Consider the following 18,240-nt stretch of genomic DNA (forward strand, 5'->3'; position numbering starts at 1 on the left):
TAACATTTCGACTCTGCCTTACTTGACAGTCTTATCTATCTGTTTTTAACAATGATTCCTCTCCTCGACCCCACAGTGACTCTCTGGAGAGGCCCAGGGAGTTAGCCTTGGTCCTTCCCCTCTTCCTAAGTTGCCCCTAGCAACAATATCCATGCACCTGGGGTCAATGTGTACACTGATGATAACCAACTCTGCCTCTCTTGACCTGATGTGGAGATGTCTCTTGACCTGACCATCGCCTCTGTGCTCTCAGGGTACTCGTTAACATCCAGTTTTGGAAATTCTGTAACTTTCTTCAGCTAAACACAAGGAAGAGCAAAGCCACTGTTTTTGGTCCTTGTCACAAGCCCGGAAACAACTCTGGCGAAGCTATCCTCCCGCACACATGTAGAAGGTGATAGATAACCACGTGCACAGAACATTCACATCCTATGCAGGGGTGTTCAACATTTCTGAAAACCTCTAATTTCCTTCTGATATGAGTGCATAACCACTGCAAGATCAGGCGATGAGATAAGCGATCACCTGCAAACACCATTTCTCCCTATAACATGTTCACCTTGAGGGACTGACCCCGGCAGCTAACTTCAATATTTCACATGTTTCCCTTTGGAGGTGAGCTTCAGCAGACACTGGAACTCCTTGGCTGTGATGCAACGTTCAGTAACAAACAACGACACAAATCACTGAAATGTCTTCGAAGAAACTTCCTCACAAGTTTTATTGTGGGAAACTGGGGTTAGTTGTGGTGATCAGCCACATGGCTGTGGGTGGTTGTTGTAGAAACAACAAGAGTTGCTCCTCAACTATACCAAATATTAATATGTGTTAAAGAACCAGTGTCATCATTTTAACACAGATTAACTAGTGTAATTATCTTAATCAGGATTGATTGGCATAATCAGTTTGATGCTCAATAACCAGTATAATAATTTTAACCAGGTTAGGGGGAGAGGGGGATGGGTTCTGGCCTCCTTGTGGTTTGTTTCTCGCAGTGGGAGGTGGTGGCATGCTGTCATGGTCCTGCCGCTGTCAATGGGATTCCCCATTGACTCCACCCCATGCTGAAGGAAAATTCTGGTCAAGGAATAACTTGCACAATCATTTAAAAAGGAATAGTGAGGTCTAAATTTCACATTGTCGTACCATTCATTGCACCGATTTTAAAGATCTAAATCGGTTGTGGTGGCAACCTCTTTATGATTCAACAGGCTGGATCACGAGTATCTCTGCGGGCACTCAGATTCGGGACGCACTTTGTTGCCCAGATCCGATTACTGTATGCTGTTGCAGAATGTCTCATTAAGGTCAACAGGTCCCTGATGGCACCTCTTCGCTTTGGGTGAGGAGTGCGGCAGGGCTCCCACTTGTCTGGGCAACTGCATTCTACTTGCATGGAGCCATTCCTACACCTCTTGTGGAGGAGGTTGTCGGAATTGACTCTGCATGGACCGGGCATCGGAGTAGACCTGTCGGATTACCCTGATCACGTGCCCCTCATGTTTACGGACCCGGCTGACCTGTGGAGGATGCGCGAGTGCCAGGCTGTGTACTCTGCCGCGTCCTCTGCCAAAGTGGACAAAGTGTTCTGGGCTCCTGATGGGTCTGTGGCAGATGGACCCCCTCCCAGAGGAGCTCAGGCCTTACACTTGGAGCAGGACCAGCCTCCTGTACTTGGGAGTCCATCTTTGTCTGTCTGAGGAATCCTGGCTGGTGAATTGGCAAGATCTGGAGGCCAATGTCACCGCTCGCCTGAATTGCTGGACAGGACTGCTCTGAGTACTGTCTTACAGGGCTCGAATTCTCGTCATAAACCAGCTGATTACCTCCATGTTGTGGTACCGGCGAGTCACTTTGACCCCTCCCCTGATTTTGTCACCAACACCCAGAGGACTCTCATACCGTTCTACTGGCACAAAAGACTGCAGTGGGTCACTGCAGAGGTTCTGACTCTCCTGCTTAGTGAGGGCAGTCAGGCACTGGTGTGCCTTTGCCTCCAGGTGACGACCTTCTACCTTCAGACTCTGCAGTGATACCTTTACGTTGAGCCCCCTCCTCGATGGTGTACCCTGGTGACGTATTTCTTCCGCCAGGTGCATAGTCTGAACTGAAAATTAAATCTTTAGCAAACATTTTCAGCAATTTTAACATCTTGTTGGTTTCTCTGTTGAATTTACTTGTTTTGAGCAGGGAGAATGTTTTTTGTGTTCAGTAATGGACACTGATAATGGCTGTGTGGAAAGTGAGAGAGTTACCATCGAGTCACAATTAGCACTTTGCTGACATAACAATGGTCCATTCCTGTTCTCTCCCTGCACCGAGTGGTGCTCGTTATATATTTAAATGGTTGCATGGTTGCTGTAAGAGCGGATCGCATGATTTGATGATGACGTCATTAGGGTGTTTCACAAGCAGCTGTTTAGTTTTATTTTGCACCCTGTGCGGTGCAGAGAACATCTCCTTCAATAAACCTGTTATATATTGTTTTGAATCTATGTGGGAAACCACATCTTTTCTTTTTGTTTAAAACTCACAACCCCGAACATAATTGAGACATTACAGTGCACAAGGGCAGACTTACACCTGTTTCTGCAGCTAGTAATTCCTGGAACAGGTCTCTAGTCTGTCACCAGGGGCTTATAGTTTGAGGGGCAGCACTTCACAATAAGCCTAGCTGACCAGAAGTCTCTCCGGTTCTTACTGCCAGCCATTGGCATGTTTGGAAGGATTTGCTGGTTGATACTCAACCTGTTTGACCCTGATATAAATGCATCTTCTTTGGTCATCAAATCCTGGGGTGGGACTCGGACCTGGAGTTTCTGGATCAGAGGCAGTGATGCTACCCACTGCACTACAAGTCCTCCATAACAATGGTCACTGCATCACAAACTAATTGGTAGCACCTTGAACTTCAGGATGCAAAATATTAATTTAACAAGTTTGGCATTTCCTTATTATCCATTACAGTCTCACATAGAATCATAGAATCCGTACAGTACAGAAGGAGGCCACTCAGCCCATCGAGTCTGCACCGAACACAATCCCACCCAGGCCCTATCCCCTTAACTCCATGTGTTTGCCCTGCTAATCCCCCTGACACTATGGGGTAATTTAGCATGGCCAATCAACTTAACCTGCACACCTTTGGACTATGGGAGGAAACCGGAGTATCCGGAGGAAACCCACACAGACACGCAGAGAATGTGCAAACTCCACACAGACAGTGACCCGAGGCCGGAATTGAACCCGGGTCCCTGATGCTGTGAGGCAGCAGTGCTAACCAGTGTGCCACCGTGCCACCCCATGTGTCTATTGTTAATGAACCCGTATCATTGTTACCACACTCTCTCATTTAATATACTTAATAAGATCTACTATTAACGTTGAAAGTATTTTCTCATACATTTTGCATCTAAGCTGCAATATTCAAAAAAGGAAGATTTTTTCATTCACTGTTCATGGGATTTGAGCATCACTGACAAAGCCAGCAACTGTTGCCCATACCTAACTGCCCTTTTTTCCTGATCATAGGAACATAGGAGCAGGAGTAGGCCATTCAGCCCATCAAGCCTGCTCCATGATTCAATTCAATCATGGCTGATCGTCCATGCGAACATACGAATTAGGAACAGGAGTAGGCCGCTCGGTCCCTCAAACCTTTCAATAAGGTCATCACTGATCTGATTGTAATGTCAACCTCACATTCCTGCCTACCACTGATAACCTTTCACCTCCTCTGCCTTAAAAATATTCAGAGTCTTTTTTACTGTCTTTTGAGGAAGAGAGTTCCAGAGACTCACGACCCTCTGAGAGAAAAAAAATCCCTCTCATTTCTGTCTTAAATGAGTGATCTCTTATTTTTAAACCCCTACTTTTAGATTTTCCAACAAGAGGAAACATCCTCTCCACATCCACCCCGTCCAATTCCCTCAGGATCTTAAAGGTTTCGATCAAGTCACTTCTTATTCTTCTAAACTTTAGTGGATACAAACCTAACCTCTCCAACCTTTCCTCATTAGGTAACTGCCCATTCCTCATATTAGTCTAGGAAACCTTCTCTGAACTCCTCCTAATGCATTTATATATTTTCTTAAATAAGGTGACCAATACTGTCCACAATAATCCAGATGTGGTCTCACCAATGCCCTGTATAACTGAAGCATAGTCTCCCTACTTTTGTAATCAATTCCCCTCACAATAAACAACAACATTCTATTAATTTTCCTCATTACTTGCTGGTCCTGCATACTAGCCTTTCGTGATTCATTCACTAGGACACCCAGATCCTTCTGTATCTCAGAGCTCTGCAATCCCTCACTATTTAGATAACATGCTTCCTTTTTATTCTTGGACAATTTCATATTTGCTGAAATACTATATTTGCCAAAGTTTTGCCCACTCACTTAACTGATCTATGTCCCTTTGTAGCCTCCTTATGTCCTCTTCACAGTTTGCTTTCTCAGCTATTTTTGTGTCAGCAGCAAATTTAGCAACCATTCCTTCAGTCCCTTCATCCAAATCATTTATATAAATTGTAAAATGCTGAGGGTCCAGCACAGAGGCTCCCTGTGACACACCACTCGACTTCTGTTAAAAGATCTTGGCCGGAATTCCTAATTGTGTGCTGCACCTGCCCTTATGAACTTTCTCCTGGATTTGCTTGTAGCAGCGTCTTACAGATTAACCTCTAATCTCAAAATGAGCAACGCAGCAAAACGCGATAGCGTGAATATTAAATTTAGCATTTGTTTTCTCTTTCAGCTGTGCCACTGTGAGTACGCCACCAAATGTAATACTATCACACAGTATCTAAAGTTTTACCGCTGCTGTGCCAAATGTCCACCGGGTAAGTATAGAAATAATAATAAAGAAGAGTGGATTCCTGCCTTGCGGGGGCTAACGGAATATTCATGCAGAGAGCCAGTGCAGGTACAATGGGCTGAATGGCCTCATTCTCTGCTGGTTATTGGTTGATTGGAACATTCTTGACTGACAGTCAAGTGGACAATTTTTCACTTTCCGATATACAACTAATAAATGCAAGTGCTTAATGAAAATAATAGCTACATACTATTTTCTTTATTGCCCCAATGAACTTTCTCCTGGCTTTGCTCGCAGCAACGTTCTTGCAGTTTCATCTCAAATTTGTGTTTTTGGTGTGAAAAACTTGAATCAGAATGGCTATGAATAGTATCCAAGCCACTCAAATTGTTCACACATTGAATATCTGGGAAGAATCTAATTGAGTCATTGGTTAGCATCTGTGTGGGTGGAAGCTAATCTGAGTGCTCAGGTAACATTAAGAATTAAAGATGGGCAGCATGACATAGTGACACACCAGCTTAAACAGCTTGGAGCGACAGAGTGGGGAGAGATTTGATCTTCAACCTCGATTGGTGCCGTTGCGCTGGGAAATTAGTGAATGTTCAGTGAGAGGAGCACTGGGCTCAGCTGTGGTAACCTTCATGGTAAATTAGCTTGTCACCAGTCACATCTAGACTCTAGATGTGTACATAATGAATACATTCTTGTCAGAGGTACCACAAGGCCGATGGCGCCTGTATAACCCTTTCGCACTCTGAGGGCAGGAGGCAAAAAGAGGAATTTTAAAAACTGTTTGGGTTTCGCAATTAGGAAACTGAGATATGCAGATCAGGAAGTTGCCAGGTTTTATTTCCAGATCAATTGTTGACCTCTGCTGATTTTATTTGATCTCAGTTGAGGTTGTGATAGATTGCCGAAATTGGCCTCTTGGTTAGGAGCACTCGCTAATGTTGAAAAGTGTACGTACTGTTGGCTGTGTTTCTGATAATTCCCCTCCGCCCTCTGGTCTGCTGCTTTTGTGCACCCTCCACTTAAAATTGATGGCATTGTTGCTGCTCTCCACAGTGATACTCTCTGGAAAATTATACAATCTCCTCAACTCCCCTTTTGCCATCTTCAAACTGCGTTCTCGAAGAGTTCTATTGGCAAAGCTTACGGTAAATCCACCCCTCCCCCACTGTAGCAACCCCGCCTCCCCTCACCTCCATCTTTAGCTGTAGCTCGGTGGGCAATACTCTTGCCTCTGCATCCGAGGATTGTCGGTTCCAGTCCCAGCTCTGAATCTAAGTTAGCGCTCCAGTACAATACTCTGGGAGTGCAACACTGCCAGAGGTGTGTCTTTCAGATGAGACACTAAACCAGGTGGATGTAACCAGATGGCCCTATTGTGAAGAAGAACTGAAGAATTCCTTGTGGTATTTTGGCCAATTTGTTATCACCGTATCTGGTCATTATCTCTTTTCTGTTTGTGGGAGTTTGCTGTGCATAAATTGTTTCCTGCAATATACCAGGCTGAAGGGGCTATATAAGTGCAAGTTCTTTCTTCTAATGGCATGGCATCCATCCCTTATCTCGTCCTGTCAATCATTTTCACTCATTTAAGACATCTGTGGAATTCTTTACCGTGGAGGCTGTAGAGGCTGTGTTGTTGTTAAGTATGTTTAAAGCTGAGAAAGATTTTAAATCAGTAAAGGAATCAAGGGTTATGGGGATAAGTCAAGAAAGTGGAGTTGAGGATTATAATATCAGATCAGTCATGATCTCATTGAATGGCGGAGTAGACTTGATGGGCCGAATGGCCTACTTCTCCTGCTACATCTTATAGTCTAAACCTGTGGCAATGTGGGTAACCTGCCAAGAGGGTTATTTTGCTATAAAAGCACAGTGGCACAGCGGTTAGCCCTGCTGTCTCACAGCACCAGGGACCCGGGCTCGATTGCGGCCTTGGGTGACTGTGCGGAGTCTGCACGTTCTCCTCGTGTCTGCGTGGGTTTCCTCTGGGTGCTCCGACTTCCTTCCACACTCCAAAGATGTGCAGGTTAGGTGGATTAGCCATGCTAAATTGCCCCTTAGTGAGTGCCCCAAGTGTGTAGGTTAGGGGATTAGAGGGGTAAATATTTGAGATTGGGCCTGGGTAAGATGCTCTGTCGGAGAGTCGGTGCAGACTCGACGGGTCAAATGGCCTCCTTCTGCACCGTAGGGATTCTATGAAATGAGCAAAGATTTGTTTGTAAGAAGTGGTGTCCAAAGGTACCCCCGGGCCTGTGGAGAAGGAGCAGATCTGGAGCCTACGAGTTGTGCAATAGATTGATAATGGTGCTGTCTTATGTTGCAGGTACCTACATGAACAGTGAGTGTACGGTGCAGAAAGACACTGATTGTAAAGCCTGTGAAGAGGGACTGTATCAGTCAGACTGGAACTTGGCTGATCACTGTCAGCAGCACACATACTGTCATCCAAGTAGGTACACATCAGTGTTCCCTAGTATCCTGCTGTGGGTATTTGTGGCAGCATGTCGCTGGGGTGTGTGTGTGTGTGTGTTATCCTGACTGCCAGAACCAGCACCGACGCTCTGATTAAAATGAGCCACACATGTAAAATGGAGAACGTTTCCTTTCGATCACAATCGACTGTGAATAAATATGAGTTACTTGGGGGAGGGGAAGCAGGAAGCAAGATCCTGGCCGTATTAAATCCCCAACAGAATTTGCAGAGCTTTGTGCTTTAAGGGATTGGTATATTAGGCAGGATGCAAATTGTGTTGGATACTCAGTGGGAGGAATCTCTCCCTCTCCACAGTGAAAGCAAAATGAGAAACTGCAGAAATCATTTTCTCCACCATGTAGAATATACAAAGCTTTCCAATTGGATAGAGCCTACATAAACTAATCACCTCACCGTACACGGAAAGGAGGTGCAGATTAAATATTCCCTTTGCTGCATGGACAAGGAGAGGTATTTTCATGATGAGGCGGAGACAAGCAGCTTCCCAAAGCTCAAGCACTTCATGTGAAGTAACACATTTCACTGCTAGATCTACAGGAAGTGCTGAAACAAAACCACAAGCTAGGTACCAAACATGAGCAAATAGTTAAAAACACAGCCACACTGCCCCGCCACTGTTACAGAGTCCCGGGTACACCGCCCCGTAAACTGTCCCGGGTACACCATCCCATCACCGCTCCGGGTATACAGCCCCGTCACTGTCCTGGTATCCAGCACAGTCACTTCCCAAGTATACAACACTGTCAGTGTTTGGACTCTGCACTGATGAGGAAGTTTTAACTCTGATTTTTAATATTTTCAGATGGAGGGTTTGTGACGGAGTCGTCTGGTGACTCTTTGCAAGATGCTGTGTGTCTGTGTGAGATAGGGAAACACTGTGTCAATAAGGACTGTGAGATGTGTGTGGACGACAAGCCTTGTGAGCCTGGATTTGGAGTAGACATTCCAGGTAAAATCAGTAAAGGCACATCGAATTTTAACAATTTGTATACTTGTCTCGCTTCTCGGCCTTTTGGCTAAGATCAAGTGTAGTATGGTCGGCAGCCCATGGTCGGCCGCACTTGGTTGAGGTCATTGGGTTACACTGAAGCTTCATATGTTTCATATGAAGGAATTTTTAAAAGCGGCATCTCGGCCTTTTGGCTAAGATGCAAATGAGCTCAAGTCTTGGAGGAGGAACCTCCCCCTTCTCCAATCAGCTTGGCTCATGTAGATCAGGCCCAGGACAGGGTGGTTTGGTCGCTCGCCCTGTCTTGTCAGCCTGGATCTGAAATGTCTCAACTTGTTGAGACTCTGAATTGGATTTGATTTGATTGAATTGGAAAAGTATTTTAAAAAAAAATAAATTTGTATACTTGTCTGATTTATAACTTGTATTCGAAAAGTGAAATGATGCGATGGTTTTATCACTGTGCATGATAATTGTCATTTACTGATGTGCTAATTTATTTCTTTACCAGCGGATCGCAAACACAAGAACACAGAGTGTAAGCAATGCGAAAGTGGCTATTACTCAAATGTCTCTTCCTCTGTGGAGTACTGTGAGAAATGGACAAAGTAAGTAACTCAGGTTAACTGGAGAGTGTTCCAAACCCAGGTTAGAAACATAAGAATATAGGAGCAGGGTAGACCATTTAACCTGCTATGCCATTCAATTAGATCATGGTTGGTCATCTATCTCAATGCCACTTTCCTGCACTATCCCAATATTCCTTGATGCCAGTGTATCCAGAAATTATCTTTCAGTCTTGACCATGCTCAATGATAGAGCTTCCTCTCTGGGGTAGAGAATGCCAAAGATTCACCACCCTATGAGTGAAAACGTTTCACCTCATCACAGTCTCAGATTTCCTGGCTCTTATTCAGAGACTGTGCCCTTTGATTCTAGACTCACCAGCCAGGGGAAACATCCTATCTACATCTACCCTGTCCTCAACCTATAATAGAGTGCAGAAAGAGGCCATTTGGCCCATCGAGTCTGCACAGACACACCCAGGCCCTACCCCATATCCCTACATATTTACCCGCTAATCCCCCTAACCTACGCATCTCAGGACACTAAGGGGCAATTTTAGCATGGCTAATCAACCTAACCTGCACATCTTTGGACTGTGGGAGGAAACTGGAGCATCCGGAGGAAACCCACGCAGACACGAGGGGAATGTGCAAACTCCACACAGACAGTGACTCAAGCTGGGAATCGAACCTAGGTTCCTGGAGCTGTGAAGCAGCAGTGCTAACCACTGTGCTACCTATAATTCAGCAAGTTTCAATGAGATCATTTCTCATTCTTCAACACTAGAGAATGCAGACCCAGTTTCTTCAATCTCTCCTCATAAAACAATCCTGCCATCCCAGAGATTAGTCTGATGAATTTCTGTTGCATTCTCTCTATGGCAAGTATATCCTTCATTAGGTAAGGAGACCAAAAATGTACATAATACTCCAGTTGAGGTCTTATTAAAGCTCAACTGCAGCAAGACAACTTTACTCCTGTACTCAAATCATCTTGTGATGAACGCCAATACACCATTTACCTTCATAATTCCTTGTGGCGCATACATGCTAACTTTCAGTGACTTGTGAACAAGGACACCCAAAGTCTCTTTGGACATCAACACTTCCAAATCTCTCACCATTGAGGAAATATTCTGCCTTTCTGTTTTTTTCTACCATAATGATTAACTTCACACTTATTCACATTATATTCCATCCCCCATGTTCTTGCCTATTAACTTAGCCTGTCCTCGTCCCTTTGAAACCTCTCCGAATCCTCCTCACAATTCACATTCCCACCTAGTTTTGGCAAGAGTGAGTAACACTGATTAAATGCATAAAGTCTGGAAACTCTGGGTCTTTGGAGGGAGTAGGTAACTGCTGCTTAGAGAGGCAAAGTCAAGAGCTGTAGGCCTATTGGGTGGCGCCAGGAGCCACAGTTTAAATGGTTAAAGTTTCAAACTGCCAATTGTTGTGTCTTTGGCCCTTTGCTCACCATGTATCTTTGCTGAACCACACCCTCACTGCTGCATTTGATTCTCTTGCCCTGAGCAATATCCTTACTCTTTTCCATGTTGGTCATTATCCCAAGGACGGCCCCATTTTCATCCCCTCAAGTCTAAGGGGCTCAGGTTTGAGCCTATCTGGAGCAAAACTGCTCCAGCCACTGTCATTAATTCTGGCTGGACATCACTTTGGTGCCTCACTCCTCTGCGAAAACTGCTCATATGCCAGGATTATTCCCGAGAGAGCAGACAACTTTGATTTAATTCCTCTCTACTGATTATCACTTTAACCCCTGCATTTCTAGTATGTACTGATGACCCATCGCTTGTTACCTTGAACTGCTTCCCTTGGGTGGTAAAGATCCTCATTGTTAGGGTTAGAGTTCTAGGATTTTGACCCAGCAGCAAGGATAATGATGATAAATGACACTGTGGGACTTGGAGGGAAGTTAGATGTGATGCTGTTCTGAAATGGTTGTCGCCTTTGGCTTTCTAAGTGGTAGAGATTGCAGGACATAAGAAAGTCAGATAGTGTCATTGAGAAAAAGCACAAAACTCAAGCCTGGTCCTGGAGGGCCTTTCAGCCTCAAAGGGAGGCTCTAATCAGGCAGCATGTGCAAGTGTATAAAATAATAAATAGTGTGAACAGGACAAATCTGGAACATGATTTCATGTGAAACTGTGATGGTGTCAGTTAGACAGAGGCAGAGAGCTGGTTCAAACTAGTGAAAGGCACCTTTGATGTTACACTAAGACTCAGCAACATGAGGAGTGGAGTTTTAAGCAGGAGTGAAGGGGAACATCCTGGAATTCATCAGGAAACTGCTGGATGTTGGAGCTTTATCTACTGGTCAAACCTGAAGAACCCAAATTTAGAATCATAGAATCCCGACAGTGCAGAAGGAGGCCATTCAACCCATTGAATCTACACAGACTCTTGGAAAGAGCATCTCACCCAGGCCCACACTCTCTGCCCTATTCCCATAACTCTGCACATTTACCATGGCCAATCCCCCTAACCTTTGGACTGTGAGAGAAAACCGGAGCTCCTGGAGGAAAACCACTCAGACAGGGGGAGAATGTGCAAACTCCACATGGCCAGTCACCTGAGGCTAGAATCAAACCCGGGTCCTTGGGGCTGTGAGGCATCAGTGCTAACCACTGTGCCACCAAGCGATCCTTTTGTATAGATCCCCTAAAAGATGTGGATGAATAAACAGATTAGGTGGAAAGTGTCAGCCTATAATTGGGACCCCTGGTTGTACATTGTCTATGCTAATTCTTGTGCACTGAACCCCTGGTGACCTTTGTCTCTTTGCTTTCAGTTGTGGATCAAGAGGAGAGCTCAAGCCGGGCAGTTCAACAAGTGATGTGAAATGTAAGTACCGCAAATTCGCTGCAAAAGATCACCACCTCGACAGGAAACAGTGCAGAGAGAAGTGGGCAGCATGGTGGCACAATGGTTAGCACTGGTGCCTCACAGCGCCAAGGACCCGGGTTCGATTCCTGACTTGGGTAACTGTCAGTGTGGAGTTTGCACATTCTCCTCGTGTCTGCGTGGGCTTCCTCCAAGTGCTCCGGTTTCCTCCCACAGTCCAAAGATGTGCGGGTTAGGTAGATTGGCCATGCTAAATTGTCACATAGTGTCAGGGGGACTAGCAGGGTCAATACATGGGGCTACGGCGATAGGGGCTGGGTGGGATTGTGGTCGGTGTAGACTCTATGGTGATTTGGACTATTGTCACTGGTGGTAATCTGGCATCGCTTCATTCCCTCTTAACTCCCCACCTCTTCCCTAATTTTATTCAGTCACCTCCCCGTGTTGCCATTGCTCTTGTAGACAATGATTGGCTAGGAGGCTGATTGTGGCAGGGGCAAAAGACCATGCTTGGTACCGCACTCACCCAAACTCTATACACTTTCTTGTTGTACCAGGAGCCATTGAACGGTGATCAGGAGCCTGAATCTGGTTGCTTATTTTGCCTCATTCCATATCTAGGAGAGGCCAATTACACCAACGTTGCCATCAGTCTGACTATTAAGTGCACTTCACTTAGACCTAATTGTCTTCATGTAATAGATGTCATGCAGCCAAATTTCAGGAGTATTGTGATCCTAAACTCTCTTTCGACAGTTTGCTTCGCGTGTGTTTGCTGGAAAGCTATTGAAAAGGGTTAGAGAGGGACTAAATGGAAGCTTATATGGGTTAAAGGGGCCACAGTATCACTAATGGTGGATTATGTAAAGGAATGGCAGGGCAGCTCTGACCCCTGGAGTACACTTCCTGTCCCAGGTGATAACTCCGGGATGCTTCCCTTATCCTGGATAAACATATGCACAGGAACTGTTGTCAGCTGCAGCAGCTAGAGCCTCACCTTTCAGAGCTTGAGTCATTGCAGTGCATCCATAAGATTGAGAGCTTTGTGAGTAACATCTTTATAGGTCTGGTCACTGCGCAGCTTAAGAAAGCTAATGAGTGGCCACCAGGCAGTCAAGAAGAAATAGGCAGGGGAAGCAGGAGTCCCCTAAATGCATCTCACTGTCCATCTGAATACTGCTGAAAGTGATGATTCATTTGGCTCAGCTGTATGGTGGGGTGGGAGGAGAGCGGGGGAGGTGCAGTGTGATTTGAAAATCTTGTCTGTGAAGGTATTAGAAAGGGTGCAGAAAAGATTGATGAGAATGGTTCCAGGGATGAGGATTTTTGGTTACGTAGAAAGTTTGGAGAAGTTGAGATTGTTCCTCTTGAAGAAAGGAAGGTTGAGAAGAGATTTGATCAAGGTTTTCAAAACCACGGGGGACCCGGACAGAGGGAGATAGGGAGAAACTGTTCCCATTGGTGTAAGTATCGAGAACCAGAGGACCCAGACTTAAGGTGATTGGGAAAAAAGCAAAGATAACATGAGGGAAAAGCTTCTCATGCAGTGAGTGGTTAGGGTCTGGAAGGCCTGACAGTGGCAGGTTCAGTTGAGCTTTCAAAAGGGAATTGGATCATTATCTGAAAAGGGAAAATTTGAGGCAGAGGAGGTAGTGAATTGCTATTCCATGTGGCTAGACGGGCTGAATGTTCTCTTTCTGTGCCGTAACCATTCTGTACCACACACAGCTGGAAATGTCAAGGGCTATCTTCTGAAGGAAGACCAGAACAGGAGCAAAGAAAGGTTGTTCAGGCTGTTCTACAAAGAATTAGGGTAATATCATAGAATCATAGAAAATCATAGAAACCCTACAGTACAGAAAGAGGCCATTTGGCCCATCGAGTCTGCACCGACCACAATCCCACCCAGGCCCTATCCCCATATCCCTACAACATTTACCCACTAATCCCTCTAAACTACGCATCTCAGGACACTAAGGGGCAATTTTAGCATAGCCAATCAACCTAACCTGCACATCTTTGGACTGCCTATCTATCTGTTTCAATATCTATCTAATATCTATCTAATATCTATCTGTTCAACTTAATGCCATGATAATGCTTGAAATCACTTTTACTATTGTCATTATAAATATCAATCCAACTGCATTGATTATCTTAGGAAGAAGTCTCACAACACCAGGTTAAAGTCCAACAGGTTTATTGCTCCTTCATCAGGTGAATGCTCCGAAAGCTCGTGATTCCAAATAAACCTGATGGACTTTAACCTGGCATTGTGAGACTTCTTACTGCCCACCCCAGTCCAACGCCAGCATCTCCACATCATGATAATCTTAGTGATCCACAGTGTTCATAAAGATTGGGTTGAATCTTCACTTGGTTGCACTCGCACTGTTGTGGCCCATTGACATTGTTCATTTACTCGGGATGTTTGTTTCTTGAGCTGTTGCTGGTTTGTCCATTTTAACTAAACCAACTGCAGTAAAACATGGTGCAGGATTTTCAGACCTCCTTGTGGTGTCTTTCTCACGGTGGGAGGTGGCACTCCATTGGCCAGTGGCAGGATCTTCTGGTCCCACCACTGCCAATGGGATTTCCCATTGACCCCACCCCATGCCACCGGGAAACCCGTGGAGGGGGTGCGCCAGGTTCCGCCGGCATGAACAGCGGAAAGTTCTGACCATAGAATCTAGTGTTAGCTCCTAATGAACAGATGCCTCTCTTTATCCTAGGTAAACCCTGGCCTCCATCAGTCCCTGATGAAACCCCTGCGATTGTGATCAGCGTTTTAGTTACAGCCACATTGGTAGCTTTAGCTGCTGCCCTCATCTATCACAGAGGTAAGGTTTGTGTTGTTCTCACTTCAACCATTGCAATAACTGGCTGAATGTTGATTAATAGCATTGTTCATAACTGTGGATGTGACTATAGTGACTGTGCAAGTACATTGAGATTAACCAGAGAATGCTGATGGTCATATTTTCACTCTGTTATGAAGGCTGATGTCCAAGGTCCAGGTTGCAGTTATTATTCAATGAAATCCTCTTCCCTCTTGTGTGTGGTCCCTTTTTAAAAATTCATTTACAGGATGAGGGCTTTGCTGGCTGGATCAGCATTTATTGCCCATCCTTAGCTGCCCTTGAGAAGGTGGTGATGTGCTGCATTTTTGAACTGCTGCAATCCATGTGGTGTAGGTACACCTACCGTACTGTTACAGAAGGAGTTCCAGGATTTTGGCCCAGCGACAGTGAAAGAACGGTGATATATTTCCAAATCAGGATGCTGAGTGACTAGCAGGGGAACCTCTAGGTGATGTTCCCAAGTGTCTGCTGCCCTTTTCCTTCGAGATGATAGTATTTCTGGGTTGGAAGGTGCTGTCTAAGGAGCCTTAGTGAGTTCCTGCAGTGCATCTTGTGGATGGTACACATGGCCGCTACTCTGCATCGGTGGTGGAAGTGACTGTTTGTGGTGGGATGCCAGTTAAGTAAGTTGTTTTGTTCCAGATTGTGTCGAGTTTCTTGAATGTTGTGAACTGCACTCATCCAGACAAGTTGAGAGTATTCCATCACACTGACTTGTGCCTTGTAGATGGTGTACAGGCTTTGGGAAGTCAGGAGGTGAGTTAGTCACCTCAGGATTTTCAGCCTTTGACCTGCTCTGGTAGCACAAGCCAAATAAAGAGCAATCTTGTTAGAGTCATTATTTATGATGGTAAAACTGTAGAGAAAGAAACAGTAGCCATGTCTTTAGCCACCTAAGTCCTGCACTGCACAATTCTCTCCCTAAACCAGGCTACCTCTTCACCCCTTCAAGAAACTCAAATTTAGTTCTTTTAGAAAGCATGTTATCACTATTGTTGATTTATGTCTGACTTTGTCTGATTATGCTGCTGTGATGCTTTCTGTGTCAATGATGAAGTATAAATACAAATTCATGGTATGTACAGAAGGAGGCCATCTGGCAAGTTGTTACTGTGCTGGCTCCTGGGTCAGCCACCCAACTTTTCTGGTCTTCCCACATGCCCCTAGAACTTCTTCGCGGAGAGAGGTGGCATGTTGGCACAGTGGTTAGCACTGCTGCCTCACAGCTCCAGGGACCAGGATTCAATTCCAGCCTCAGGTGACTGTGTGGAGTTTGCATGTTCTCCCCGTGTCTGCTTGGGTTTCCTCCGAGTGCTCTGGTTTCCTCCTACAGTCCAAAGATGTTCAGGTTAGGTTGATTTGCCACGCTAAATTGCCCCTTAGTGTCAAGGGGATTAGCAGAATAAATGCGTGGGATTTCAAGGACAGGGCCTGGGTGGGATTGTGGTCAGTACAGACTTGATGGGCCGAATGGCCTCCTTCTGCACTGTAGGGATTCTATGATTCTATGATATCCAATTACCTTTTGAGAGTTACTGTTATTGCTCCCACATTTTCAGGCATTGTGTTCCAGATATCTTGCTCTGTAACAAAATGTTGTTGAAAGCTGAAGAGAGAGAGGCCCAAGGGTATGTTGGCCTTGAAAGTTCAGTGCGAGTTCAATGAAAACAAAGAAAATCTTTTACAAGCTGTCCTTTCAACAAATAACAGCAGAGTTCTGGACCAGAAATGTTGCAGGATACATTCTTAGAAGTTACAAAATTTGCGGAAAGGCCACTTTGCATGACTTAATGTTTTACCAATCATTTTTTTATGCAGAAAGTGAAGTCCACTACTGAGTTTCATACATATTTAATTGTTTCATTGCTTTGCACATTAATTCTCTGATTTTCTGGGCCTACATCCATCAAAGTGACTACTATTCCCTGAGCAGGATCGCCCCTCCCCCACCAGAAACCCCGCTCAGATAGTTGCTGGCCAATCTGATTGGTTGGCAGCCCTTTAGTCCCAACAGTGCCACGTGCTAGGACTACAGGCAGTTCCCAGTTTCTCAATGCTGGAAGCCCAAGACAAAGGTTAAGTCTTGTGGAGGGGCAGGATGGGAGGTCTTAGGTGTTGTGGAAGGGGAGGTGAGGGGCCAGGGGGTGGGGGGTTGTGGGGTAGTGAGGGGTCATGTTGAAAAGGCTCATGAGGGAGGGGGAGGGGACAGTCATAGCCCTAAATAGGGGCATGGGCACAGACCTTACTGGGACCTCCAGTTGAGAAAAAGGGCCTGTGATGGAAGTGCCCCCAACCTCCTCTTTCTCACCCAAGTACTGAGCAGGCTTATCCACTGAGATTTCCTCCTCCATCCTTGACCTCCTCCTGCTAGCCTCAAAATTGTGCCTCAGTGGAAAGTGGCCCTTAAATGACCAATAATAAGGGCCTCAATGGGAATGAGAAATTTCTGATAGGTTGAGGGGTAGATGGCAGGAAGGACACCTGGAGACTCCAATCGCCCACACACCTCTCCATGCCTGCAAATCCATCATCAATGGGTGTCTGTAAAACACTGTTCTTCATGTTTGAGCCTGACGAATGTTTGAACTGTGGGAGGATCCACTGCAGGGCAGGCAATCCCGATCCTACTCTCAGCCGAGACTGATCCTTGTGGACTTCCAATGGGGATTCCTGGGTAGGAATTGGATGTGGCACTCCTGCTCCTCCTTTTTAAAGTGTAATTGTGTGTCCTCTCTCATTCTGAGATCAGCACAGACAAGGAATCAAACCTTGGGAGTTCCCGATCATATGGTCATTGTCAACATGCCAGAGAGATCTCTGGCATGTTGGCATCTCTGGCGGCACGGTAGCACAGTGGTTGGGCGGTACGGTAGCACAGTGGTTGGGCGGTACGGTAGCACAGTGGTTGGGCAGCACGGTAGCACAGTGGTTGGGCGGCACGGTAGCACAATGGTTAGCACTGCTGCTTCACAGCTCCAGGGTCCCAGGTTCGATTCCCGGCTCGGGTCACTGTCTGTGTGGAGTTTGCACATTCTCCTCGTGTCTGCGTGGGTTTCCTCCAGGTGCTCCGGTTTCCTCCCACAGTCCAAAGATGTGCGGGTTAGGTTGATTGGCCAAGTTAAAAATTGCCCCTTCAAGTCCTGAGATGCGTAGGTTAGAGGGATTAGTGGGTAAATATGTGGGGGTAGGGCCTGGGTGGGATTGTGGTTGGTGCAGACTCGATGGGCCGAATGGCCTCCTTCTGCACTGTAGGGTTTCTATGATTTCTATGATCTCGTTTTCACTATTGCAGGTTGCATGCAATGTTTATATATTATACATAATCGAAAACTATAACAATTAATCTTTCAAATTAATTAGTGTGGTTAATCACTCTGCTGTTTCTTTGTAGATCACCTAAAAGAAATGTTGGGGCGGTTACATAAACAGGTAAGTTATATATAAGTTATCAGTATTCCAATGAAAAAGTGTGATTCTATCCATTCTGCTGGCTGTTCTCTAAGGTTGAAACACACTGTTTGCAACTTGGGCTTCCTACCTGACCCTGAGCTGAACTTCTGACTCCATATTCTCCCCATCACTAGGACCACCTACTTCTAGCTCCATCACACTGTTTGTCTCCTCATCTGTCTCAACTTATCTGCCACTGAAGCCCTCATCCATGCCTTT

General features: G+C 45.5%; 1 protein-coding gene across 1 annotated transcript in view; it reads left to right on the forward strand.

Moving 5' to 3' along the window:
- LOC144508457 (tumor necrosis factor receptor superfamily member 5-like) overlaps window positions 1-18,240 on the forward strand; it is a 45,542-nt gene that overhangs the window by 11,961 nt on the left and 15,341 nt on the right. Inside the window, exons 2-8 of the mRNA XM_078236387.1 lie at window positions 4,762-4,846; window positions 7,160-7,285; window positions 8,133-8,279; window positions 8,791-8,887; window positions 11,658-11,710; window positions 14,443-14,550; window positions 17,963-18,000. Coding sequence (XP_078092513.1) covers window positions 4,762-4,846; window positions 7,160-7,285; window positions 8,133-8,279; window positions 8,791-8,887; window positions 11,658-11,710; window positions 14,443-14,550; window positions 17,963-18,000 — 654 coding nt within the window. The remainder of the gene's footprint in view (window positions 1-4,761; window positions 4,847-7,159; window positions 7,286-8,132; window positions 8,280-8,790; window positions 8,888-11,657; window positions 11,711-14,442; window positions 14,551-17,962; window positions 18,001-18,240) is intronic.

This window comes from Mustelus asterias, chromosome 20, assembly GCF_964213995.1.
Source record: "Mustelus asterias chromosome 20, sMusAst1.hap1.1, whole genome shotgun sequence".
In the NCBI taxonomy this organism is placed as follows: domain Eukaryota; kingdom Metazoa; phylum Chordata; class Chondrichthyes; order Carcharhiniformes; family Triakidae; genus Mustelus; species Mustelus asterias.